The sequence below is a fragment of the Epinephelus lanceolatus genome, chromosome 7 (assembly GCF_041903045.1).
Source record: "Epinephelus lanceolatus isolate andai-2023 chromosome 7, ASM4190304v1, whole genome shotgun sequence".
Taxonomy (NCBI): domain Eukaryota; kingdom Metazoa; phylum Chordata; class Actinopteri; order Perciformes; family Serranidae; genus Epinephelus; species Epinephelus lanceolatus.
The window spans coordinates 43,849,323-43,871,708 of record NC_135740.1 but is presented as its reverse complement, the minus strand read 5'-3'; the positions used below and the strand labels follow the sequence as shown (position 1 = coordinate 43,871,708).

General features: G+C 41.5%; 1 protein-coding gene across 3 annotated transcripts in view; it reads left to right on the top strand.

Annotated features, from left to right (window-relative positions):
- The window catches only part of LOC117261049 (transcription factor COE3), a 201,174-nt gene that overhangs the window by 111,070 nt on the left and 67,718 nt on the right, over positions 1 to 22,386 (top strand). For 2 of the 3 annotated variants that reach the window (XM_033633253.2, XM_033633251.2), the window contains exons 7-9: positions 13,067 to 13,148; positions 13,227 to 13,344; positions 21,131 to 21,264. In XM_033633253.2, the coding sequence (XP_033489144.1) occupies positions 13,067 to 13,148; positions 13,227 to 13,344; positions 21,131 to 21,264 (334 nt within the window). The remainder of the gene's footprint in view (positions 1 to 13,066; positions 13,149 to 13,226; positions 13,345 to 21,130; positions 21,265 to 22,386) is intronic. The other variant, XM_033633252.2, reaches the window with a different exon arrangement.

Here is a 22,386-nt window from a genome sequence, read left to right as displayed (position 1 = left end):
AGCTGGTTCTAGACTGTTTCCAGGTTGTTTCCAGTCCACTTTACCAGGTTGTTTCCAGGCTATTTGCAGACTGCTTTACCAGGCTCATTCTACATCATTTCCAGGTTCTCTTAAGGCTTTCTCCAGACTAGAACCAGCTCAGTAAACCATCCTGGAAACAACCTGAAAACAGTCTGTTTCTAAGATGAATTATCAAGTTGTCTCAAGACTGTTTCCAGGGTGTTTCCAGGCCTCCTCTCCCATATTTCTTTCTGTTTGGGTCGTCTGCTGAGGTTTATCTGGTGGCAGCTGCTCGCTCGACGCTCCCTCTGGTCGACAATATGCTGCCAAGCTGTCCACATATACTGCACAACATACACTACAACTCCCATAATCCCCCTGGGGCTGCAGCCAGTCTGGTTGTTGATGGGGGGACAGCGTCTTTTTCAACATGTTTTATAAACTGGGAGGACTGGGTGGTTACTGGAGGCAGCGAGGTGATGCCTGCTGTGTGTTTACTGGTGGTGATTCAACTCTGTGGTTGTTTCTGAGATTGTAGTTTGTGTTTCAGTTATTTTGTCAACTGGTAACAGGAAGTATACTGGGTGTACTGGTGGCGGTGACTTTATATTTTCCTCTGGCCTACAGCCGGGGTCAGGCTGTGCATTAATGTGTGCCGCGTTATTAGAATCAGTTTTAATACCAGTGTCACTGTTTAGTCATCTGGTGGTGGAGCATGGTTCTTTAGACTGTGTGTGTGTGTGTGTGTGTGTGTGTGTTTGTGTGTATGTGGCTCTTAAACACATGGGTGTGTGATAGTTTCCATGCGTCTGATTGGCCGGACAGTTCAGTGTTCACTGTGAGTATTTTATGGAGGACGTGTGCTCGGATGTTTTTCCCTGAATTTTGAATCTTACTCCGATTTCCACCTCATTTTTAAGTCATGATGTCACACACACACACACACACACACACACACACACACACACACACCTACTCTCCGGCTGCAGCGTTGCATCACACGGATGATTTTTCGATCGCAGAGACAAATATGGTGATCGTCATGACAACGCTGCCAAAATACAGCTGAGGAGTAACCCGAGTTCAGTGTGTGTGTGTTTGTGTGTGTGTGTGTGTGTGTGTGCATGTTTTATTCTTACATGACAACCTATATGATGTTTTTATGGTGTGTGTGTGTGTGTGTGTGTGTGTGTGTGTTGTAAAGGAAAACTGGTTTACTCGACCAAAAGAAGGAAAAAAAAACCTTGCCTTTTCCTGCCTCTCTCTCTCTCTCAAGCAGTATGAAATAATTATGGGATGTTCTGTTCGTCTCTGCGCTCCAGGAACTCAGCATGTGTTCTTCTCCCTTTTTTTTTTTTTCTCAACATCTCTGCACACAGATTCCCGTCTCACCTCCAGCTAACAGGAAGCAACAGAACACAAACAGGAAGAATCTACAACACTTTCATGTTAAAACATCTCTGTTCCTGTTCCTGTCGGCTCCAACACCACTGTTACACACTTTATTCAACTTTAACTGTTTGTGGCTCTGAACGCTCACTGTCTCATCGTCTCTTTATTAGGCAGAGAAATACTTTATGTATCCACATGTCACAGCAGCAGTACATGAACAAATCACACAGTGAGAACACAATATATAAATGTATGAAATATAAAAACAAGTACTTACATAAAAGTAAGAAGTTTAAAGCGCCTTTATGCATAAAAGTGTCCAAATTCCATTAAGGTGTGCAAAACTAACATCATCATAAGAGTTATAAAAACAGAAATAAGCAATAAATTGTCACCAGTTAATATCCAGGGGAGCAAAGACACAGATTTCCATGTTTTTGATGCAAAATTCTGATTTTCAGACATCTTCAACACATTCTCACTCCGACCTCGTCACATGTCCACGTTTGGTCATGGACTTTCCATGTCCACATATGACGTCCAAGGTACCCTGGGTGTGTTGGTTGTTGACGTTCTGGGACGCCGTGTCAACTTCAGCCTGTTACATGCATTGTCTGTTTTCAAAATACACTTGTTTTCACAGGAAATGCACAGTTTGGATACAGTCTCTTTCAAAATAAACACACGATGTTGGTACACTGCAAATTGATGTTAGTTTCCTACAACAACAACAAACACACGTAGTTAGGTTTAGGGAAAAAGAACAGGGATCGGCTGCACAATTTTGCGGAAAGCGAACAGCCTACCACGTGAAAGTCGGTGGTTGTTGGAACCATCCATCACAGCTCCCAACCAGCCTAATTGGACTTCCGCCGCATTACCTTTCATTGTTGCCCCACTACGTTTCCCCATGACGCAACTAAGCACCGTTAAACAATAAAGGTGACTGGCTGCATATCATGCCGATGTTAAAGGACGGCTTTTTTGCTGCCTTAATGGAATCATAATTTTGTACCAGTCTCACAAAGGACCCTTGAATACTTTACCTGAAATTAAGATGAACAGAAAGTGTGCATGAGTCAGTGTTGGAGAGTTTTAATCTCTCAGTAGTAGATGTAGCTGATGTATTTATGCGTCAGCCTGCACATTAAAAAGCTCAGTAGTTTAGAGTTGTGACCACACGGCCTGTCCTGAAACAAATCAGGGTGTTGCTTTTGAAACTGCTCAGCATGTGTCTGCATTAACTGCAGCGTAGCAGGCACATAATTAAGTACCTAAATACATATACTCAAGTACTGCACAATTTTGAGGTACTTCTGCTTCTGCCCTAGTGTTAAGGCCCAGACATACCAAACAAACATCAAAAAACTAGTGTGGACGAAGGCGGACTGTTGCGTCACCTCACATCGCCTGTGTCTTGGCCAAAAAGCAGCATTTGAACACACCCCAAATAATACAGCCAACAGCCAACATCCAGCTAGCACATATGTTCTGTGCTTGCATGAGACAGTGGTAGTCTGTATTCTTCATTCAAGTAAACTGGAGGACCAACGGGATAGATTCAAGATGCTAATTAGCCAGTTAGCACATTACGTCAAAAGAACGAAAGATATTAACTTTGTGCTAGCGAACAATGACACAAACAGTTTCTGCTAAAGAACTCAGTAGCTTAAAAAATCTTACCCAACATAATAAATATGTTTCGATCCCATGCCTGTTCTTCTTTCCTCATTTCTGACTAGTCCCAACTGTGCAGAACACGCCGTAAAAACTAGGGCGACAGATTCTCACTGACGCCCCAGCATTAGCCAACGGTCGACTGTCCGCTTGGTGTTTCAGGGCCCTTAAAGTCTGGAGTTATGTGGACTCATCCATTCACTTCATCTTCCTCCACTCCTGATGGACAAGGCTCATGGTTCTATTGACCACTAGAGGGCGCCATCACTTGAATAAACAGATGTTTTTTGGACGTTTGCTGAAATGACCGATGCTGTGATTCTTCTTCGGACAGATTGAGAAAAGACAGTTTTAATAAGAAGACTTAATAAAACCATGATGTCAAACGATTACCAGCTCAGATATTCCTCCCTGCAGACAAACTCCTTCATGTGTTTTTAGACTTCGTCATCAGCGATCGATCCTGCGATGGAGTCATCACGTTCTACACTTTTTTTTTTTTTTTTTTTTTTTTGGCGATGGATTTTGTGTCACATTATTTTTAATGCAGAATAATTTCCCTCCAGTCACAGAGGAGGAGGAGGCATCTCCTGTTTTTTATTGCAATCGATTCAGATTGATTAGTTTCAGATATTTAATGCGACGCCCTCCTTCTCTTCCTCTTCTTCTTCGCTTGTTTGCTCTCGTCACTGTCGCTTTATTTGCAAAGACAAAAAAAAAAAAAAAGGAGGCGGCCGGCGATCTGCAGCCTCCCAGAATGCATAATGGTGGCACTCAATATTTCAGACGGAACAAATGAATTGCGCGAGGCTCTTTTAGCAGAATAAACTGCTTTTGCGTGTCAAGACAAAGTCTGGGGAATAAGGGACCGGGGACCTAATGTGTTGTGACAATAGACAGTAGAGAGGCTGTGTTTATGTGTGTGTGTGTGTGTGTTAGTGTGTGTGAGGCAAAGAAAGAGACAGAGAGAGACAGAGGCAGATCTGTTCCAGGGACTGTTTTAGTGCCTCATCAAATATTTAGTTTGATTGTACATGGTCCTGTAATTGCCATCTTGGCTTGTGAATTATTGATGGCCTGTAGCAGAGCCAAGGAGGGCCCTCATCTACACAAACGCACACACACACATACACACACATACACATACACACACACACAGCCCGCTCATGTGCTGTAATAAGGCCAGACAAAAGCAAACACACACACACACGCGCGGTGGTGCTGAGGCCAGTGAATCATCATGTAATGGTAATGGGCATGAAGCTGCTCTTGTTTCATATCCTAATTAGCAGCAGAGGAGCATCATCTGAATTCCTCAGTAATTATTTGAAGAGGGCGTTTCAACAACACGGCAGAGTCAATATTAGACTTTACTCGACCTTCTAATGAGGCGACGCCTTCCCCTCCTTCTTCATCTTCCTCTTCTGATGTTTTTTTTGTAGCACAAACTGCCTGCGAGCTTGTTTCTCTTCTGGCTTTTGTTTCTCCTCCACGGTTTGTTCGTTAGCTGCAAACAAATGAGATGTGACGGCGAGGCAGTTAGCGGGTTAACCAGGACGGATTGTTGTTAGCTCGGCGGTGGCCTCGGCTCGCCACGCTTGCTTTGTGCTTTGTTTCAGTTTGTCACCCCGTAAGATGAGTCGATGGCGGCGTGCTGGCCCGTGCTCGCCGGGCGGTCAGGTGGTAAACTGGTGGCGGTGTGGTGGCTTCTCGCAGAGAGCATCAAACTGTGAGGGCGAGCAGCGGCAGCGGCGTCAACACGGCAGCTTTTAAAAATACTCCTGCTGAAATATTGATTTTTTTTTTCTGCTTCTTTTTCTTTCTTGCCTAACGTAATAAGTGAGAGACTCCAGGGAGTGTGTGTGTGTGTGTGTGTGTGGCGTGCATCCTCCCTCAGCCCTCAAAGTGTGTGTGTGTTCATACGAACTGTGTGTGTGTTCATCAGGGCCTTGTAATCTGAGCCCAACGTAATTGCTTCCCATAGTGCACTGGGTGTGGTCGGGGGGGTGACATCATCTGGAGTGGCCGGTTTAAAAACGCTGAAGTCAGACCAGCGCCCCCCCCCCCTCCACCTCCCTCCACCTCCACCACCCCCCTGATGTGAAGCTAAATTGGCTTTAAATCCGCTCCACTGGAACAGTTACACCAGCCTCCACCATGTTCCTGCTTCCATTCACAATTAAAGAGCTGATGACCGACAGACCGAGTGTAAAAATGTTCCCCGAACTCTTTGCCTCAGAGGCAAACCAACCAGGTGAAGCCCAGTTGTTGAAACTTTGAGATGTCTTATGTCCACCACACACTGGAAAACTGAACAGACACCTCTGGTTCAGTGTGAGTCCAACATTAATCAGTCAAACTGAATGTGAAATAAAGACAGTGAGATGCAGCCACAAAGAAAAACTCTTGTTAAAGTGTATTTAAAGAGAACATTTACAGTCTCCCTTCTGTCACATGCAGCTGGACTCACAGTTTTCAGTTTATTAAGTTCACCTCACAAAAACCAAATTGGTCTAATCCCACAGTCCTGCACTGAATCCTTCTTTTATGGAGGTTGTTATGTTCAGTTTCTGTAACAGAGAGCTCTACATGTATGAAATTTAAAGGAGCAGTGTGTAGGATTTAGTGGCATCTAGCAGTGCGGGCTACAGATTGCAACCAGCTGAAACTTCTCTGTGTGTGAAGCGTGAACTCCTGGTTAGGATTCTTTCAGTGTTCATTGCAGGAGGTTTTTACTGGGAGCTGAATTATCCATGGAAATCTTTTCCTCTCCAAAACAAACAGACCAGGGGTTTCATTTATAAACACTGCGTACCCAGAAAATGAGGCCCACCACTTCCAATACTTAAGTTATTATTTATAAAAACATACTTGTTGGGAGAAACTTTGACCCTCGCTTAACGAACATTTAGAGATGGGAAATTGGTGACACAGGCAGTGAGGTGGAAGCCTGATTGTAGAAGCTGTTGACTGTTTTTTGGCACACGCCATTTTTGGCTTTTCACTGTACGCACATTTTTAGTATGGATCCTATGCATTGTTCATAAATGAGACTCCAGGTGATTTAAACCGGTAAAAACGCTGAGTAAAGCAGTTTAATGTTACAACTCTCTGATGCTGTTTGTCTCGTTGGATATGAGCCACTAGCCCAGCTCCTGCTAATGTGTGCTCACCTTTTTTCCCTGTCAACTTAAGATCCGAACGTTCAGGAGGTTTTTACCAAGAGCCGAATTATCCGCAAAGGTCTCCTCCTCTCCAAAACAAACAGACTCTGGGATTTAAACCGGTAAAATCTGTGTTTTTCCGATGCTGCTCGTCACAGAGGGGCTACTTAGTATGGTGGCAGATGCAAAAACCCAAATGGCCCTTTCTGCAGCCTGTGTTTGGTTTGTCTGTTCTGGGCTACTGTAGAAACGTGGTGGTGCAACATGGTGGACTCTGTAGACGAGGACCTGCTATGTAGATATAAATGGTTAAATTTAAGGTGACAAAAGCACAAGGATTTTAATTTTCAGGTGATTAAACACTAAAGAAAACATACTTATTATATTATATGCCATTTATGCTAATATATCCCTGTAAATCCTACACAATGAACATTTAATATCCAGTTTTCTAGAGAAAACATTTAATATTACCCATTAAACTTGCATCAAAGTATATTTAAGAAAACAAACCATATAAATGTGATGTTTTGGGAGACTAGTGTTCAATATTCTGCCTTCATTGATGCACATTACAAAAACTTCAGCTTCTAATGTGACTTTGTTTGTACATGACATGTCGAAAAGTATGAGAATGTCATTCCAGCTCATATTAAAGGGGTCAGAGGTGAAGTTGGACGGGGTCAGAGGTGAAGTTCGTCCACACAAAGCTAAGTTAAAGCGAACACTGTCTTAATTCTAACAGACTGTACAGTGTCAGGTCTTTTCCCTGGCTGTGACTCCAGCAGTGATTTCAGAGCTGCATTAAGCTCCACTCTCCGTCCTCCTGTAATTGATTGTCGGGTGGTGTAATGAGGTGACAGCTTACACCGGCAGACTCCGTCTCTCTCATTATCTTTACCTCCTTTTAAAGAGCCAGAGAACAAGAGGAAGAAGGAGCAGGCTGAGCTAATGACTGAGCTGCTCCTCGTCCTTATTTATCATGTTTGCATACGTTTGTCGAGGTGGACACTCTGACTGCTGCTGCTCTGATGATCACATGGTGGAGTTTAGAGTCTGCTGGTGTTGGTCAGATCTAACTGGTGCAGTATGGGTGGTGGCTCAGTGGATGAAACTCTGACTCTCTCCTTACGTTGCCAGTCAAGAACATGACACTGTTTGACTCTAAAAACTTGCTAGATGTGCTGTTACACTGTCCTCAAATAACGAGACTGTACTGTAGTGTTCAGACAGAAGGTAAAGTGAACTGAAGATACAGCTTCACACAAAGAAAACTCATTATGCATAATGGTCCACTTCACAATATTTTGTATGATGTCACTGGGGTATAATTATTGATGCATTAATGTGATCATCACCTTAATGTTGCAGCTGGTAAAGGTGGATTTTAATGACTTAATATACTGCTGAGTAGTTTGATCTATAATAATAATACATCACCATTTACTAGTTGATTATATTTAGTGCTATTAATCTCAATCTACAAAGTAACTGTCAGATAAAGATCCTTTCAGGGCCGACGTCACAATGACATCATGTTATTATCTGGAGGTGCAGCTGCCTCTCCCCCACAGGGCTGTAGGCTCCACAGGAGTGTTAAAATGTGTTTGTCTTGTTGTGTTATTGGGAGCCAGAATAGAAGGAGTCATGGCTCAAAACCAGCCGCCACTGCCCGTCAACAAAAACAAAGACAACTATGGTTAAATGTGACAAGACCAAAGGACTGGACGGAGGCCATCATCAAAAATGCTCACATGTGCAGCGCACACTTCATATCAGGTTAGGGAAAAAGTATTTCCTGTTGTAGGGATGAATAAGGTTATGTGTATTAAGGGTTATCATGTCCACCTCATCAGAAACTGGGGAGGGATTAAGAGGAAGATTGAATTTCTCTGGAACGCTAACTTTTTAGCACATTAGCTAACGTTAGCTTCCATAGCAAAACAAACAAGTGTGGTCCTCCTTTGTAAGATTGGCTTCCTGTGACATCATCCATCCACTGAGTGAGAGCATACGGGTCGGCCAGTCTGGTCCCGTTGGTCAGTGTTTACTTATTCAAGTAACACTGGCGGTCCCGGAGAGTGAGTGACCTGACATGGTGCGTTGGTAAATTCAGTCTGACGCTCTACACTAAAATGAGAGCCCTGTTGGTGGAAGAAACGCAGCGTTATATTTCTACATGAATGAACCAACGGTTAAGTTAATCACACATTCACTCCGCTCGGCGCTCTGCTGCTCCGTCTCCACAGACAGAGTGTCCAGAGTGCGCTCTGCCACTCTGAGTGAGTATTTCTGAACGCACCACCCTCATCATCTTCCTCCATTATCTAAAACAAGCTAACAGAACTTGCTAACTAGCACTAACTAATGTCTGTGGAGAATTGTTTGCCTCCAGCTAAGCCCCACCCACCAAAAAATGTCATACTGTTTACTAACAGTTAAAGAGTCTATACCTTTAAGTACAGTGCTGAGTCAATGTTCTTCATTAGATGTGATGTGTTTACGTGCACAGATGTAAAACTGGCTTTTGTCTTTGTGTGTGTTGCAGTGTTGTGTGTTTGAACATACAGTGCGTGTATTAGAGTGTGTATGATGTCTGTCTCACAGTGTATACTTTTGTGTGTGTGTGTTCATGTTTGTTTATGTGTTTGTGCTTCTATGTCTGTTGTTGCCAGTGTGTGCACACCAGTGTGTATCACTGCATACTTCTGTGTGTGTGTGTGTGTGTGTGTGTGTGTGTGTGTGTGTGTACATGTTGTGTCTCTCAGCAGCTCCTCGTATCAGTGTTTATGTGTTTCACTGTGCATTTCTGCTGTGTGAGTGCGTATTTGTGTATGTGTGTTTCTCAGCAGCACCTTGTCTGTGTATCTTTGTTTGTGTATTTCTGTGTGTCAGTGTGTGTGTTTAAAAGTGTGTAAAGGTGTGTATCATTGTGTATTCCTGTGTGTTACTAGGTGTATTTTATGTGTGTGCGATTGGGTGTGTGTTGCAGTGTGTATACCCATGTGTATGTTTTTCTGTGTGTGTGTGTGTGTGAGTGTGTGTGTGTGTGTGTGTGTATATAGCAGCTTGTTGTGTGTTTGTGTATTTGAGTGTGTATATGTGTATAGGTGTGTGTCGGTGTCTATTTCAGTGTGTGTATGTCAGTGTGTATTTCTGTGTGTATATCTGTGTGTGAGTGTGTATGAGAGTGTGCGTATTTCAGTGTACATGTAGTTTTGTGTGTGTGTGTCTCTCTCTGTGTGTATGTCAGTGTGTGTATTTTTGTGTATGTGTGTGTGTGTGTGTGTGTGCGTGTGTGTGTGTGTGTGAGCCTCTGGTCTTGTCTCCAGCTGCGTTTTAATTCAATCCGTATTGATCCATATCAGCTCTCTGAAGGACTCAGTATCATCTGAATGGAGCTCCATATTATTCTGTTCACTGCCATAAAGGGCATTAGAGCCTCCAGAGCAGCAGATCAGCTTTCAGTCGATACACACACACACACACACACACACACACACACACACATCAGACACACACCTCTCTGCCTCCTCCTCCACGCTCACTGTGTCTCTTTAAAGGGTCAGTTCACCCAAATAATAACAACCAGTGGAATCTATTCATGCAGATTTGTCTGTGAGATTTCTGCTGATCCGATGGAGGTGAGGGGACTTTAGTTTTTTCTGCTCGCAGATTTTAAACATTTAAAACAACATGTCTGTTTCTTGGTCATTTGGATGAGTCGTCCCTTTATGTCAAAATTAAACCTAAATCCCAGTTTACTGAAACCTGACAGTTTGCTTTCTTTGACAGTAGAAAAACATTTAATGGGGTTTCTGAACCAGTTAAGGGGTTTGAAATGGTTCAAAATAATTAAAATACAATGTGACACATACCGCTTATTTTTTACCTTTTATTAACCTGGTGTAAAATTAAAAAAAATTACAACTTTACACATTAAAATAACCGTAAGTTAGGGTTTAATTAAATATTAATGGATTATGATATTTAAAGAGGGGCTTTTAAGGGTTAAAAAAAGTCTTAAAATGCCACCAGATGCAGATATATTCCCCTTAACCTTAGTATTTCAATTAAAATGCAAATTTGGAATTAATTGATAGGTAAATGAATATATTATAATATATCAATTGTCTTTGGGCACGGATAAAGTGGTTCATAAGGGTTAAGTAAAAAAGTAAAGCCTAGTCGAGTGTTAAATACAAAAAATTACAATCTTAAGATCATACCTGTCAAGTTTTGGATTTGAAAATAAGGGAAATTTTCCGGCGCCCGCCGCGAGCCGTCCCACCACCCCAACCAAGCTCCAGTATCCCTTACATTTCAAGACAGGTGTACAGGAAATCTAAAATAACCACTTGTCAACCACTTACTAACTACAATTAGGTGAATCTGATAGGCCTACCTTTGTTGACACTGAAATGCTGTGAACATTCCTAAGTTATAATACAGGGTTATTATGTTATTATAATACGGGAGATTTACGAGAAAATACTAATACAGGAGGACGGCGGGAAAGAGGGGTAAAATACGGTAGTTTCCCGGCCAAAACGGGAGACTTGACAGCTATGCTTAAGATACAGGTTTCTAATTTATACCTTAATATAATCTAATGTTTATAGATGGTGATATGTGGTGTTAAAGGGTTAAAGATACCCCTTTGTTTGACATGACAGATTCCCCTTAAATTAACCTTAATATTTCAGTTAAAGGGCAAATATGGGATTAATGGATGGGTAAATAAATATAATATATAAATTGTTTTTGGGCATGGATAAAGGGGTTCACAAGGGTTAAACAGAATATGCACAGACTAAATAACAGGTATCCCCCTATTAACACATAAGATAACCTTAAGTTGGGGTTTATTTAATGGGTCATAATATATAGAGAGGGAAGTTAATGGGTTATCTTAATTGTTTTAAGCATTTTAAGGCAATATAGTCGGAAAACCTAAGAACTGAGGTATGAATTGAAGTCATGGCTTTGTGTTTTGTGGTCAGTTTTAAGAGGTGTTTACGAAATACTTTAAACTGACCCGATATCTTTTAAAATCTGTTTTAAAGCACACTTCAAGTACAAGTAAAGAGGTAATCTGTTTTTTGTACATTTTATTCTTTACCTCTAAAGTCATGAAAAAGCTCTGAAAAATAACTTTAATATATTATAATTCATAATAAAAGCCACCCAATAGGAAAACCGTAGTGACATCAGTATTAATGTGTAAATTAAGGGGAATTTTAAGGTAAAAATTCAGTATCTTGTATAAAACTGTGAAAATGCCATCAGACAGAGTGAAAAGCTGGCTGAGCTCCCGCTGTGTGTTTTTAAAGATATTGTTACTGTCTTATTAAGGTGGAAATCGATGCCGACCTCACAGAGCCCCCATTAATATCTACACGTCCCTCCCCGTGCACTCCCAGCATGCCTTGCTGTAGCAGGCAGAGGAGGAGGAGGTGGAAAAGATGGGTGTGGGTATTCTGCCGAGGTTATCCCCTGGTTAATGTGACATGTCTGTCTACGACCTTGCCGCTTGTTAACTGCCCGGATTATTATTGTGATAATGTGGCAATTAAAAAGGAAGCGCTCCATCAGAAAGGGAGGGGGGGCTTATGGTCCGAGAGATGGATGTGCACAGATTACAAGGCAGTGGGAAATGCATTAAGGTGGCCATCCATTCTGACCCCCCTCCCTCAGTGTCCTCCTCCAAAGCTGCGGGTTATTACCGCCCGTTCTCATTGATATCCATTCCCAATCAATACTCCTCTGCTGCCGTAAAAATCGCCGTAAATCAACGTGCGGCGGACGAGAGATCAGACGTGCAGGAGGAAAAATCAAAAGGCGGTTCCTAATGAGACGCCATAAGTCTGCAGGAAGTGTCGACTGTCTTTATCAAGACGCCGCCGCTGAATGATAATTTCATCTGCTGCTGAGAGACGAGATGTGACCTGACACTCAGAAACTCCACAGAGATAGAAACTGAAAGGAGTGTTTTTACTTCACCACCAATAAAAGATTAACGCACGTCTCATTACACCTGAATCAGCTGTGTTTTTATTATCTCATAAACTACGTCTTATTAGTAGACAAGAATTTATGTTCAGTAAAACTGGGAATTTGTTTGCGCCTGGTTTGGATTTTGACTTTTTTTACACATGTCCACCTGTAATAAGATGATATATAGAATTTAAAAATGTCAACAATAAATCTACATTTTGTCCTCCAATCAATTCTACATTTAATAACTGCCATTTCGAAACAGAGTAAAAACACTCCATACTTGGTTTATAACACAGAATAATGCAGCTGTCAGCAGATATAAGGACTTTTTAGGTGTTAATTAATGTATTTGTCAACAGCTATAGCATCTAAAGCTGGTGCATAAACAATAAAACATAACTGAAACCATTTTTAATAATATATAACTACACAAATGCTGTTAAAAAACATTCCTTATGTGGTTATACACATTTATAAATCACTGGCACGGGGGATTAAAACTGGTTAAAAATGTGTTTATAACAACAGCAGTAAATGAACATGCTCACATATGAATACACTTTGTATCATCAGTAGCTACAGAATAATATCTGTGTTATTATAAGTATGTTTCAATAAAGATTTATTAAAAAGGAAGTGTTTTTGTTTAATTTCTTGAAGCAGTTTATTCATTTTCTTTGAGAATTATGAGACAACAATCTTTCCTGATGTAAAATGAGCGTCCTGTAAAGTCAAACTGAGCCTGACTTCATAAACCTGCAGCATTCTCTCTGATCCTGGATCTGCGTCTCTGTGGCCCAACACTAATCTGTCCTGTTTTTCTTGTCCTGCAGATTCTTCCTTAAGTTCTTCCTCAAGTGCAATCAGAACTGTTTGAAAAATGCAGGAAACCCACGAGACATGAGGAGGTTCCAGGTAAGAGACACACCTGATACACCTGAGTTATCCTTCAGACTGCTGCTGCAAGTGACCCTGATGTGTTTGTGTGTGCAGGTGGTGGTTTCCACTACAGTCAACGTTGACGGCCACGTGCTGGCGGTGTCAGACAACATGTTCGTGCACAACAACTCCAAACATGGCCGCCGCGCCCGACGCCTGGACCCCTCTGAAGGTTAGACGTCGCTCAGAGGTTGAGGCGTCCGGACTCTTTGGAGTCTCATGAAACTCACAGAAGTTACTAAGTGAAAAGATATGAGAGAGTACAGCAGAATTTATACGACACATGCTCAGAAGTATTCAGAGATCAGCACAAGTCTCTCTCTCCTTTCATACTTTCAAAATAAGGCAGATTTCCTTTAAAATATCCATACAAATATAAAAAGTGGACCCTGGGACTGCTCTGCAATCACAGAAGTTACATAGAAAGAAGTCAGAGGACAATTTGGGCCGATCACTTCAATATATTGGTTAATTCTAAATTATTTTACATCAATGAAACATTTAAAAGCTTTAAAATTTCCAATGATTTAGTTTTTAACTACTATAAAGATGTTAGATTTGCAAGGGGCAGATTAAAAACAGAACAGCCCAAATCTGAAGAGGTGGAGTTATCCTGACTTGGAAGTCCAAAAATACTGGATCCTACATATCCCATAATGCAACTGGAAGGTGTCTTTCATTAAAGCCTCCCTGTCTGGTAAGCAGACACATCTTTGTAGTCTCTGACCCACAGAGACTACAGAGTCCTCAGCCTCACCCTGATGAGTTTCATTTGTAAAATCAGTGGAATGACAGTTAGAAAAACCTCTTTATATGAAGCCAAACAGGAAACCTGGCATTTCACTGATTAAAAGCAAAACTGGCAAATATTACTTGTCAAAAAAGCCAAATATCATCTACAGTAAAATAGAACAGTAAGTAAATTTGAAGTAATAGTCCTTTAAAGATTAAACCAGAGACTTCAGGTTTGCATGAACCCCACCAGCTGCTGGCACATCTCCGTCCTGCCCCATGTTCCCCTTGGACGTCCCGCACCGCCGAACAAACGCTCCGTTCTTCCACCGTCCGCAGCGACCAAATAAAAAATGCATCACTCGAGTATAAACTTCACACGATGAAACTCGACTCTGAGAGCCGGAGCTCAGCGGTAACATTTCCTCTGAAGTGGTAAACTTTAATACCACTTTGCCCTGTCCCCACTCTAATAAAACCCTCCGGCCTCACTGCGGCACTTCCAGGAGCGATGACATAAGTCAGTCGTTCGATTTGGCCCACTTGGAGTGCCAGATGGGTGGAGCTTAACCAACACCAGCACCAGGTTTTTCAGATGGCATCACAAAAGATGTGGGTCACTACATCGACTTCAATATGCTTTTTTTGAACCTTCCTAAACTTGGGAAGTTCCCACCCACCTGGCACCTACAGGAGACTAAAACAAACTATTCTTGCTAAAATTAATCAAGCAAATCAATACATCTTCAAACTTTAACTTTAAACCACCTTCCTCTGCTGTTTTCCCTCATTTTGCTTTCATGTTTGACACCTTTACAGAAGTGTTGCTTGTTTTGTCTACCAGGAACACCAGACGGGTGGGGTTTATGATATAAAGGCTGTAGATTGTCTCAGGTGAGATGTCAGACAGCGGAAAGTTAAACTAAACTGACTCTCTGATACAGATCATGTCCATCTAAAACCCTCAACACTTATGTGTCATCCTGTACGGTAAACTCCACCTGTCTGGCACACCCAGACAGTTAAATCAAACCCTTGAAAGTGCTTTTGGTCCCGACATTAACAAGCTGTTGTGTCTTCCATCTCCCTCCTTCCTCGCTGTGCAGTTTCTCTTGACTCAGGTAAAAGTTTGAAGCACTTCCAGGAGAGAGGGTATAAGTGTTTCACTTGTTTTAACCTAAGTAGGATTCCGGACGGGTGGGGCTTACCGTACCAGGACATTTGAAACTATCAATTAAAGGTGAAAGTCATTTAAAAGGGACTACATGATTTTCACTTTAACATACTTTTGTCTAAACTTCATGGCAGCTGTCATTTCATCCTGTGAGGTAAACCCCACCCATCTCGGACACACAGTAGAATAAAACAAACTTTTTGACAGCAGTCAGACACCAGAAGTAGGTCCTCATTCTGTCACCTCCCAAACGACTAATTCTGCACTTTCCGTCGACTTCTTTAATGTTTGTGGCTTTTCCAGGAGAGACAGTGAAACTCGTGTTTGTTTTAAACCTACTTGGAACACCAGACGGGTGGAGCTTACCATTTCAGGGCATCTGATAGCATCTTAGTGACATAAAAGTAGACTGAACCAACTTTCACTTTCATGCACTTCTGTCTGAAGCTCCAGACACTTGTCATGTAGTTTTAGCCGAACCATTCCCACCCCTCTGGGACGTCCAACAGAGTGCAACAAACCCTTTTGGCACAAGTTACGGACATCAAAACTCTGTTGTGTCCTCGCTCTTTCACCTTCCAAACCAACTCGCGCTGCAGTTTCCCTTAACCAAAAAAGTCCAAGGCTTTTCCAAGAGAGATGGTCTAACTTGTGCCCTTTTTTTAACCTGCTGGGAACACCAGACGGGCGGGTCTTAAAATGTCAGGGCATCAGACAAGTATGCGGTAAAACTTTCAGTCACAGAAAAGTCAACCAAACAGAGTTTCATTATCTTCTGTCTTAAAGACACTCATCTTTTTAGTCCAGTGAAGTAAACTCCACCCCTCTGGGACATACAGCACAGTTAAACAAACTCTTTTGAAACAATTTAGACATAAAAACTGTGTTGTGTCCCTCCTCTTTCACCCCCCTAACCACCTCGCTCTGCAGTTTCCCTTAACTAAAAAAGTTTAAAGCTTTTTCTGGAGAGATGGTGTAACTTGTGCGCTTGTTTTAATCTGCTGGGAACACCAGGCGGGTGGGTCTTACAATATCAGGGCATCAGAAAGTATCAGGTAAAACTTTCAGTCACAGAAAAGTCAACCAAACAGAGTTTCATTAACTTCTGTCTTCTCGACACTCATTGTTTTAGTCCTGAGAGGTAAACTCCACCCCTCTGGGACATTCAACAGAGTAAAACCAACCCTAAAACAATTTGCCACCAGTCAGACTTCAAAAAGACGTCGTGCCCTCTCTCTTTCACCTCCCATACGACTACCTCTGCAGTTTCCTTTGACTTGTTTTAAAGTTTTGAGGCTTTTCCAGAAGCAGATGATGTAATTGTCTCATTTGGTTTAACCTACTTGCAGCACCAGACGGGTGGTGTTTATCACACCGGGGGCATTTCAGACAGGATAAGGTTGTTGATCAAAGAAAAAAGCAGAGTAAGCTGCCCTGCTGTGATTGCCCAAACTTTCTTCACTCTCACTGGTTTGTCCTGTGTGGCAGACCCCACCTGTCTGGCACGTCCAAAGGGATAAAACAAATGCTACTTGACACTGATATGTCATTCACCAAGCTGATTTCTTACCTGAGACAACACCTCGAGACCCTAATCAGCTCTTAAACATTCATGTAGAGGAGCGTTTTCACTCTGCGTACTGTACGGTGTCCTGCAGGGGCCAAAAGGGGCCCGTTGTTTACCAGACGGCCCTGTATCTCAGCCCACGGAGGAAACCTCGGGGCCTTTCATCTCATCTAGACTGGGATGTTTTCAGAGCCGATAAAAAGCCCCAACATCTGCTCCCGCCTTTGTCACCAACCCTCAACCCCCCCGCGTCCTCGATAAAACTTTCCACCGCCTGCTCCTCGCCTTTGTGCTCCACTCATTTCCACCAACACCACCGCCACCCCCACCCCCACCCCCACCCCAGATCCATTGGACTGTTTGTTTACTGCTGTGACAAAAGGGGGAAATTAATAAGGAGATGACAATCAACTCCTCGGGGCGGGAAAAGCCTCGACCCTCTGCTGCTGCTGCTGTAGGGTTCGGGGTTTTCTTTTCTTTCATCTTGAAACTCTGAGTGACTTTCAGAAAGTTGATACTGGAACCAGAGGGGGCAACAAGGATCCTTCTCTTTAAATATCAGTTTGGTCTTTCAACTTTGAGGTGACTGAACGAGTTCTTGTCAGTCACAATAACATTAAGAATATAAAGCTTTCAAAGGCCAGGATGCCAAAAAAAGTCTTCACACTTCACTACTTCATCACCTGTTATTCCAAGATTAGAAAGATCTAAACCTACAACCATGGATGGATTACTGAACTGGCCTACTGGAGAAAGGCCCAGGGGCCCAAAGTGTCAGGGCCCCAGTGCCCTTCATCTGCAAAATGTCACTCAAATTACTGTTACATCGACCAGGACAAGATTCAAAATGACCACTGAAAGATGCAAATAGCAATAACCTTTTTTGTAAGGTGTGCGTACTGAAAACAATCTAGGGCGCATGAAACTTAAACTTAAAAACTATTTGATGCTCCATAAAAACTATTTTCTGTGGACAGGAAACTTTTCCTGCTCAGTAGGAAATATCTGGTCACTGGTGCACATTTCCGGTGCTCTCCAGAAACTACTAACTAGTTCCACAAAATGGCAGGTACCATCTGGTGCACAGCAGAAAATGTCTGTGGACACATCAGGGCCTTCGTACTCTTGAAGCCATAAAGAACCAACAAAATAATGAATAAAAAGATTATGTTTAAGAGTGTTTAATCCATATTTATACATAGCCTCCATGAGCTTGTACTGCCAGTAACTTGTAGTAGAAGAACATTACTCCACTAATAGTGGTAAAATAGTAACTGTAATGTTTAATAGAGTCTCTGAACGCAGCTTTATAGATTAGATCACATAGTAAACAAAAGGAAACTCAGAGCTCTGACTGGAATATCAAATCATCCTCCCAATAAAACGACTCTCGGTCCGGGAAAAGGTTGTAAACGTGCGGAGCCTCGTCTTGTTTCCTCGCAGCTCTGAGTCCGTCCGCCTGTCTGACTCGACTCAACAACAGTCTAGTCATCATAGAGACGCTGTTTATGTGGAGCCCCTTATTGATCTCTGTGGTATTGGAAAAACCAATCATTTTGCATGTATTAGTAGTGGATGAGCAGGCTGCTGGTGGATCAGAAATCTGACTGAAAGCTCTCTGTGAATTCAGTAATTAGCTGCAGTTTTGTTAAAGATTTGTTTTATTCTGAAAATCTAACATTGAGTATTGAGGGGTCAACAGGGTGGTTAGAGGTCAGAGGTCAAGGAAGGGATTTGCTCAAGGACACCTCAGCAGGCTGGATGATTTCTCTAGTTCAAGTTCTTTATTTATCATATGCACAACAGTTACAGAGAAGAAGTTGTTGGTAATGGAAATCTTAAGTCTCAGGACTCCTCTTACAATACTAATTAAATTTGTATAAAAAGGAAATAAAATCATGTAGAAACAAAATGAGGACCTAAACATGAAATAGTATGGGGTAATATAAGAGATAAAATAATTAAGATGTAAAACAAAGTCATATAAATTGGACAGTAATTGCAGATAAATGATCAAAGTCTAAACAGGAGTGTAGTAAATGTATGCATAATGATATATTTTTTTTAATATACAGAGGTGTAAACACTCAGTGTAAATCACAGTCAGTCAGTTCTGACACTGTGATAACAATGCTTCCCTCAACAAAAACACTATGCAAATATTCACATAAGCTGGTAAAAGTATAGCCCACTTTTGTAGTTTGTAAAATCTTTTAGGTAACTCTTTCTTTCCATCTTCAAAATATGACTTTTCCTATTAAAGTACAAGGTTTGATACAAAAATTGTGAATTTCTCCAGCAACAAATTGCAGAGACACAAGTGGAAACAGGAAATAGTTTGAAAATAAAGCTGGTGGTCTGAATTAAGACCCTGACTCATTACAACAAGATTTCTACGAGGCAGGGAAGATTTTAATTCAGTAAAGAGAAACCAAACTGTTCTGTCACGTAGTATGAAACAAACGGTTTTAGTTTTAAAACTACACTGTTAGCTTAGCAGAACCAAACTGCTCTAACTCAAACATTAGCTTTTCTGAAACTGTAGCTGTAGCTGTAACCAAACCATTAGCTAAACATGCACATATCCTAACTGAAACGTTAGTCACTGCTAACAATTTGTTTCTGGTAAACTAACTGTAACTTTAGCTACATGGAAACAGCTATAGCTGTTAAACTGAACTTGAATATAGCCTAACTGAAACGTTAGTCACTGCTTTACCTGTAGAAGTAAACTGTTAGTTTACGACAAACAAACTGTTCTAACTGTAACGTTAGCTACTCTGAAACAGCTTTAGCTCTTAAACTACACGTTAGCTAAACCTGAGCCAAACCTAACGTTAGTTCCTCTGAACCAAACTGTTCTAGCTGTAAGCATAAACTGGTAGTAGTATGCTGTTCTGAAACATTAGCTACTCTAAAACAGTTTTAGCTGTGAAACTAAACTGTTCGCTAAATCTCAACCAAACTGTTACTAATTTAAACGTTAGCTGCCCTGAAACACACTGCTTAAGCTGTTTAACTAAATCGTTAGCTAAACCTGAAGCTGTGAGCTAAACCCAGCAGATTGTTGAGCTGCTAACATGCACCAACTGTTCTACTGCTAAACTAAATGGTAAGGTAGCCTGAATCTGTTGTAGCTGCTAACCTTGACTTTGAGCAATCTCTAAAAATGTGTTTGAGTTGATTAAAGTCAACTTTTTGCTAAAAACAAGCCTTTTTGACTGAAAAATTAAACAGTTTTTTTTTCTCTTCAAACCTTCTGTTTGCTAATCTCTAACAAATTGTCTAGCTAAAACTGAAATGGTGATATATCACTAGCAATCTGTTTTGGCTGCTATACCAAACCATTAGCTATCCACAAACAAACTGTGGTAGCTGTTGAACTATTAGCTAACCTATGTTAGCATCTGCTAAACCAAACTTGAACCAGTGTTTTTATTTAGTTGTTGGCTTTTCACTTTGTGGGATGAGTGAGTTAGTTAGTTAGTTAGTTACAAATTTATTAAAGTGTCCTGCACACCAGGGTGCCCAGCCCGCACGGGCTTACAAGACACTCGCTTAAAATACACATATTACAATCCAAGACAGCCAAAAAGGATATAGTCAATATACTCGGAATGCGGCTTACGGATACAGAGTTCTCCTTCGTAGCTGCCATGCCTTCTCCAAAAACTTACTTAAAGTAAACACTTCTTCCTTAAACAGCCAACATAACATAGAACATTCAGATATCCAAAACAAATCAGGATTCTTTACCTGGATCTTTTCAAATAAAATGTTTCTTAAACCATGATAAAGTGGACAATGAAACACAAAATGAAATTCATCCTCCACAACTCCTAGGTCACAAAGCACACACAATCGCTGTTCTTCAGGAATACCTTTATACCTACCTACCTCAACTGCCAAGGGTAAAACACCCGCTCTTAGTTGAGCACAGAGGGACCTCTGTCCTTTCTTTAAATTAAAAGAAACACAAGGTTCAGTGGAATACTCACTTTTAATCTGAATATAATTTCTCAGTTTTGCTTTTTTCCAAATATCCACCTTCCATTGCTGTTGGTGTAACAATGACAGTTTCTGTTTGACCACCTTTAAATTACACTGTAAATTATTCATAAAATATGCATTTAAATCCAAGAGTGAAAAAATTGAAGATATCTCTCTGATCCATGCATGGTTGTGTACTTTATTCCAATTAAATATACTTTTTGTTAACCTCTCCTCTGGCATGTGAAAATGGTGTGAAAACGTCTAGATGTTTTCACACAATCTTTAAATGGTGGAAACATATAATTTAACCAAAATGAGATGTTAACCAGAACCAAGCTGTTTTAGTGTTATTTAATCAGTCTTTTAATGTTGGAAATAACTCATGTGATCTGCATATTTTGAGTTTTCTGAGATTATTTAAAGTGATTTTATTTCTTGGCCATGTTTCTAACTGTATCACTCAACGCTGTTGTGTCACCTGTGTATCCGAAGCAGCCACGCCCTGCATCAAAGCAATCAGCCCGAGCGAGGGCTGGACGACTGGCGGGGCCACCGTCATCCTCATTGGGGACAACTTCTTTGATGGCCTGCAGGTTGTCTTCGGCACCATGCTGGTCTGGAGCGAGGTGAGAGGACTTTCATTTTATTTGTTACAAGATGCTTTTGGAAACCTGATGTTGCTCTTTATGTTAACTGACTTCTGACTGTTACGTTTGGCTCTGGAAGAGCTCAGAGTGAATTATTTTTAACTGTGAATCACAAGTCAAATCTGTTTTGCAATATTTGCATTTAATTTATCCGATGAAACCAAACAGACGCAGCAATTTCATAGAAAAAACGATATTTGGCACAGAGTCTGTGTACTGAAAGCAGCTGCACATACTGTACATCATGTTCTCCATCTTCTTCATCTACACACACATTCATCCACACACACACACACACACACACACATTCATAGAAACACCTGCATCTGTATCTGTACAGCTCCACCAGGTCTGCATGCCCCCAAAAATATGTAGATTTAGTGCGTGTTGAGGTGCAGGAGGAGCTGCGCATACGGCGCGCCATGAAATATTGAAGCTGGTCCAGAAGAGCAGAACACCTGGCGGGGGAAGGAGGGAAGATATATATCTCCACACGCTGTTCGCTTCACATCACACACCGCTGACGAGATCCTCACTTTGATCAGCGTCGTCTGGCGGCGAGCAGACGGACTCCAAAGCCCAGAATCCCTCTGAACGCAGACTGCACGCTGACCCAGATTGGAGGAAGACGATTGGACTGTTTTCCACAAAAAGTTTGTTCCAGAAAGACAGAATCTCTCGTGCTGCAGGTTTCATCACAATACTGATAATTTAGAGCTTCAACTTCAAAACCAGCATGAGTCCCTAAATGTGCAGGTTTGAGCAACAACTGTTAAACAGGAGTCACGGTTTAATTCAATTACTCAAAGCACTTTGAGCGTCAGCGGAAGTTTAGGCAACGTATGAGGTGTTCAGGTGTCACTGGCAACGTGACAGCTGAGGTGCAAATTTTAGTTTCAAGTTTGAACCCTGTAGAAGTATTTGTGTGTGAACACTGGAATAAGCTGAACCCCAATGTTCAGCTGAAGAAGTGAAAGCAGTTGAGGTGTCATTACAGAATAAACTGCAGGTTTCATTACAGTGAGCACAAAAGTGTTACCTGGTGTACACAAGTACAAAGAAATGCCTGCCAGCTTTGACACTTCCTGTTCTCCACTTGTA